We start from the raw sequence: 6,000 nt of genomic DNA on the forward strand, positions 1-6,000 counted from the left end.
GTAGCCATTCCTCTAGGGTGGGCTACCAAGCTCCTGGAATTCAAAGAAGAATCCCGCCATCCTGAGAGGGACAGAATAGTGCACTCTGGGATTGATAGGTGCCACACATTGCTGGTAAGTTTTCACCTAGTCGGAGGTGACCTGACAGCCCATTTGCTTGTGACCGCATCATCTTTTCAGAGCAATTTCTGGGAATAGATATGGTGCCCCTGGCACCCTGCACCTCAGATCACGTTGAAACTGGAACCAGGACCGGAGAAGGGTTGCGCCCTGGACTGCACAAAGAAAGCGATCACGTCTGCTGGACTGTACCTCGGGCTAGCAAAGCGAGGACTCTGCCGGTGGCTCATGGTTCTGGGAAAAGTTGTACCCCAGACCAGAGGAGTGACTCGAAGTAACAGTGGAACTGACACCACGGTAAGCACAGCTGAAGTAGCCCACATCAGCAAGTTAGTTGCCACCGCAGAAGATGTGCTACTGGTTGCAGCTGGGCATTCCAAGAGACCAATCCTCGATGGGCAAAAGTTGCACCTGAGTCAGCTGGACCCAGCAGTGCCGTCTGAGTCAGATTGGTCGCCCAAGAGAGACACCAGCCCCACCAAAGGACATAGCTGAGACCGCTGTACAAGGAGACCAGTATCCCAGCCACAGCTGGCCTTCTACTTCTGAAAGAAGTCTTCAAGACACCCCTACCTCTGTGGCCAAAACCACCCCAGCCTGACCCGTGGACCAAGGAATACATGCACAGGCACCTCGACGACAACACAGCACCCAAAGCATTCTTAAGCATCTTCATTTCCGGCTCTGCAGCTTCAGGACCACTCCATTGAAGTCTATGGCGCTTGTGCTGTGAAGTTTAGAACTGGACTGGAAAATGCTTTGGTGGCCAGGTAACTGTCTAAATCGACCCCATTGCGCCCCCCACCCCCCAAAATGCTTAAGGTTGTACAAACGAGCCTGTCTGTACCCAAGACAGTTTTTGCAAGTGTATTCCATGGTGAGGCTGCACAGGCATACCATATAATACACTCAGATCCTCACAATAACTCATTAAAGCTATGTGGCTATTCCCTAAATTTGAGGCTACAAACTTTACCGGAGCAACAGTGAAGGCTGTCACTGTATAGAACGGCTGTCAATATATAGAACTTTGTCGTTCGTCAGTAGTTGTGTCACCATAGGCACCTTGCAGTAAATATAACTTCACCTGAACTCAACACAACCTCAAATGCCTTAGAAAATGGTAATGGTAATAAAGCAAGCTTTGGTGACAAATTTCACCTTCCATCATCCTTGAGAGCAAAAATGCATCAAATACAAACAAAAACATTCACATGTTCGGGTCTAACAGCAAACTGTTCTTCAAGTCCACTGGCCCTGAAACGGTCAAAGTTCAAAGCAAACCAGTATGTCAACCTTCAGAACAGATGGAAAGGATAAGGGTAACACAAGTTGAAAGCTAGAACTTTAATGCTATATATGTTGACGTTCATGTGGCACAGATGAAATTATCGACAGCTGCCATTGTTTAAAGAAGCACTAGATTTACTTTTGAAAGTTCCAGACTGAAAATGCATGTTTTTGTGCCACACCAACAAAGGGAAAACAATGTTGTTTGCAGGTCCAGAGCCACCTTTCATCTATAAAGCAGGTGCAAGTTCTATTGTCAAACATTTTTTTGATGGCCATTTATGTTTGTTTTCCTAGTACAGAGATACTGCCACATTTCTGATTTAAATAGTCTTCCCTTTAAATGTTTAGAAGCCACTTGAACTAATTTCTGCCAGTGCCTTCACACTGGTGACTTAGAAAGCCAGATTTTTTAAATCAGTTTTACCAGAAGAGTAGGTTAACTGCTGCTTTTGTCCTCTTGTAAACCCTGCAGTGTAGTTGCCAGGGAGTTAGTTTTAATACTCTCCATTGTTCTTTTGCCATAGGTTTAGTCAGATTTTCACACGCAACAGGATATGTAACTCTCTGCAGAAATATTATTTCACAATATGGCTGTATATTAATGGAAGTACGTTACTTTTTGTCTGGACAGTATGACTGCTCTGAGTTTCAGACACATTATTAACTGCCTGTGCTGGCACAAACCCAGGTGTGCAATCATCAAAGAAATCAATTGTGCGTTGGGATATCTTGTTTCCTGTAAGGTTATGGTGTCAAGACAAAAGTGGAGCTGTGTGTGTAAAAGAGAAACTGTATGCATACCCGCAGTGTAGTACCTCTTAATGTATTCACACAGGTTTGGGCATGCACTTGCTATAGCTATATCACTGTCTCTGTTACACACAAATTGAGATGCCATTAAGTTATACAAAAGCATTTTCATGTTGCACGTATGAAGGAAAATAAAAATGTGTGTAATTTATGTAGAAGGAATGTTTGTTCACTAAAATAAAATTCTTTAGTTTTACTAACCCCAAACATTGTTTATTAAACTCATTGCACATATTGTACAAGCTTAAGGTTAAGAAGATAAGCATAGTGTGGGAATACTACAACATTATGCTCATGCATCACTCTCTCTAGGTGAATTAGAAGTATTGATAATGTCAATGTGAGTTGTAAGTATACACACTGAACAGAATGTACTTAAAAAGTTTGTCAATCAGTCCAGAGATTTATCTATTGCAAATTTCAGTATAGCAGTTGCATCTCAATTCACCTAAGTTATTCCACTTCACAACTTTTTGAACCAGCAGTTGTAATAATGAACAATATATAGTAATTTATTTTACACAATATATTGTGTTCATGACAAAATGTATGTAATCCCCCCATTACTAACATATGCTTTCTGTGACTCTTCTAATTTTTAGAACCAACCCAATCGCTGGGAAGGTGTCTTAACAGGACTACAGAGAAGATCATACAAGACTGGCTTGCTTCTCCGCATAAAAATACTCTGCAACACTTTGAAAAGTGAGATGCAACTTGTTTGGAAAATAATTATAGACCAAATCGATTAAATATTCTAAAATGGAAGGAAGAACATTTTAAAAAGGAATCTCACCCATGCTTGTCCCCACATTCAAGTGGTACTGAAGACCTGCGTTTAGTGCTTGTCAAAGAAAGCTGTGCATTTTCATTTTCTTTATCTAATTGTAATTAAAATGACAATTTTAAAAGAGACTATTTAGGAAGAAAGACGTAAATCTTCTTGCTACAACAGAGCAACAAAAGGAAATGGGATTTGACTATTCTTCATTTTGATCTGTTATCTTTTGATCTGCAATCAGTCGTACATACCTTGGCGCACAAGTCATCCTGGCTCTCTCCTCCTTGGATTTGGTCATTTGTGTTCCAAACATTCACGTGGCTGTTCCATTTTCAAGACTGTGAACTTCACTCACTCAAATGAGTCGGAGAAAATTCCTTAGCAACATCTCCGCGTTGGAACGTTCGCGCCTGGTTAGTGCAAAGCAAAATTAGTTTACTTGTTGGAACTATTGAACATTGACTGAAATGGAGCACATCAGGGATTTTTGTGTTCTGCTTTGTGCATTGAGTTTACATTTGTGGTAAGAATGTATATAGCAATGAAGGGTGGTTGTGCCTCCTTTTTAAATGTCAGGTACACATTTCTTTGCCAGTACTATTAGAGCAAGCAGGTTGGTAGTTTTTTATGTTAATAATAGCAATTGCCCATTATCTAAACAATGAGAAAATATGCATGAAATGTTTGAATTATTTGCCAACATCCATGTTTTTCCAATGCGTTATATTTTTAACATATGCATTATTGGACAATGACCAAGCCAACCTTGCGGCTCTCTTTGAATTATGGTTCATGAAGATGCCCAAAATAACCACTTGGAGCACTTTAGTAATCTGGGCGGACCTGGGTTATATTTTTAGATACTTCGTATCTAGTTTTTCTCTTCTTTATGATCAGTTTAATGATCGTTTTTAATGTTATGTTATGAAAAATGCTTTAGTGAAAGGTTATTTTGTTGATATGTTTGTTGCTAGTAAAACCAAAGTAAGTTTATACTGGCACACTGACTATAGAATATTTAACTCTTGTATCTTATATCAAGGAGGCACGGTTTAAGCAGAAGACAATCTGTGTAAATGTGCTTTCGAAGCCAGCGGCCCGTTTGGAATTGCAAGAGTAACTCTTCTCTTCTTCAGTATTAGCCATTGTGGTACTATAGACTGTGTTTCAAAATGAATTTAATTGCATCTGTGCTTATGAAATACCACTAATTCCTTTTTTAATGTCTGTTCTTGGTAAAATGGTAACTTGTTCCTGGCTTCACTGGGTTTGTCAGTAAAGTTTCTCTCCATTTTAAAACCAGCTTTCAATCCAGTGTTCCACGCTTTGCGCTGCATAGTTTAATGGACTATTTCTCTCAGCTTAAGCTTTTTGCATTTTTCTTTTGATTTATATTACTCACATGCGTTAGTAATTTTTAAAATGTTAGTTATTTTTCAGTTGGGGTCTGTTTGGTATCTAAAGCCCACTTTAGCAAAGCATTCCATAACCACCAAAATAGGCCTTCTAGAAAGGGGATGTTGCCAGTTTGGATTCTCTCTGAGCTAGATATTTAAATGTAGAAAGTGGATCTACATGCGAGGCCAGAAAGAATTACCATACTGGCCAATTACTCCCACAATCTTCCACTCCCCGTACAATCATATAGTGTACATACCGACAAATGAGCACTCGAGAGACGTGCTTTTTTTTGCCAGTGCATTGTTGACAGTTACCAGTGCCCAAACATTATGCTCCTTCTTTAGCTAAAAGCTTGTTTGGCATATTGAGATAATGTTATTCAAAGCCATCCATTGTTCTGAGTAAGCCAGGAGGCCTTTAATGTGGATTTTTGTAAGCAGCATCTAACAAGATTGCCTACTTTCAAGACTCTGGGATTAATAAAGTAAAATTAATGATCCGAAGTTGAAAGGCTAGTATAGCAATTTATAAACAGGGTGAGCAAGAAACCCACACACCACCACAGCAAGAGGATTTAATATCCAAGTATTGTGAATCAAGGCACATCCACTTTTGTAAACATGTGAAAGAAATCAGGATGTCCTACTAGCGTTATCCAATATCGCTGTTTTTGTCCTTAACATAGATCTTAAGGGATACTTCCAGTTTTTAACCTGGTTGTGTGTATTATTATTCCCCATTCTGTTAGCCTTTCTCAATCAGTTGGGTTCTCCTCCCACTGTTATGATATGTAAAAGTGTCCTTATCAAACCAGTTAGGGTTCCCAGATGCTCACCACCTCTGTATAGTTGTTTCACTTAATTAACTTGGACATTTGAATACCTATTATTAATTTGTCATATATAGTAAATATGCAGATGTGCGGTTTGTAATATGCTATTTATTACCATTGTTGAATGTGGAGTGTGAGCATGGTTCAGGGGCTCGCAACACTGGTAATAAACATCATATTATACACTGCGGACCTGCATGTATGAATTATGCCATGCTGTTGTTTCCTTTGTATTAGTTATAACCATAGATAATTCACTAGATCAAGAACACAAAGTGCTCTAGATCTGAGCAGAAAGATTCACAAGAATGAGGCATTGTGAATATGGCCCCATTTGTGTTTTTTTGTCCTATTGATCCTAGAATGGAATATGTGAGACCATAAGCATATCAGTCTTGTTTTGGTTAAGCAGTACTGTGGAAGTAACATGGAATTGTACAATGCTGTTGACATGCAATTTGACCTTTGTTTAGTATGTTGATCAGTACACATTTTCCGAATAATGACTTACTTGGCTACATTTTTTTCCACAGACATGAAGGGGGCTGTGTTATAGGATAAATGACAGGTAACAGGGTTTCTGGTAAAATCATAAACCTCAAGGCTGAAGGTCAAGTGATTTCTGAATATCACCAGAACCCTGAGATGGCAAAGTAAGACCATATTACACATGGCCAGATGATTTGTAAATAACACCAGAACACTGACATGGCAATATAGGACCATATTACACGTTACATGTTGTATATTATATGTTTATTTG

At 39.4% G+C, this 6,000-nt stretch overlaps 1 protein-coding gene across 2 annotated transcripts in view; it reads left to right on the plus strand.

Moving 5' to 3' along the window:
- Window positions 1–4,303, plus strand: part of RASA2 (RAS p21 protein activator 2) — a 555,017-nt gene extending 550,714 nt beyond the window's left edge. For both annotated transcript variants that reach the window (XM_078666395.1, XM_078666396.1), the window contains one exon: window positions 2,826–4,303. In XM_078666395.1, the coding sequence (XP_078522521.1) occupies window positions 2,826–2,856 (31 nt within the window). In that variant the 3' untranslated portion in view covers window positions 2,857–4,303. The remainder of the gene's footprint in view (window positions 1–2,825) is intronic.
- The last annotated feature ends 1,697 nt before the right edge of the window (window positions 4,304–6,000 follow it).

This window comes from Lissotriton helveticus, chromosome 11, assembly GCF_964261635.1.
Source record: "Lissotriton helveticus chromosome 11, aLisHel1.1, whole genome shotgun sequence".
NCBI lineage: Eukaryota > Metazoa > Chordata > Amphibia > Caudata > Salamandridae > Lissotriton > Lissotriton helveticus.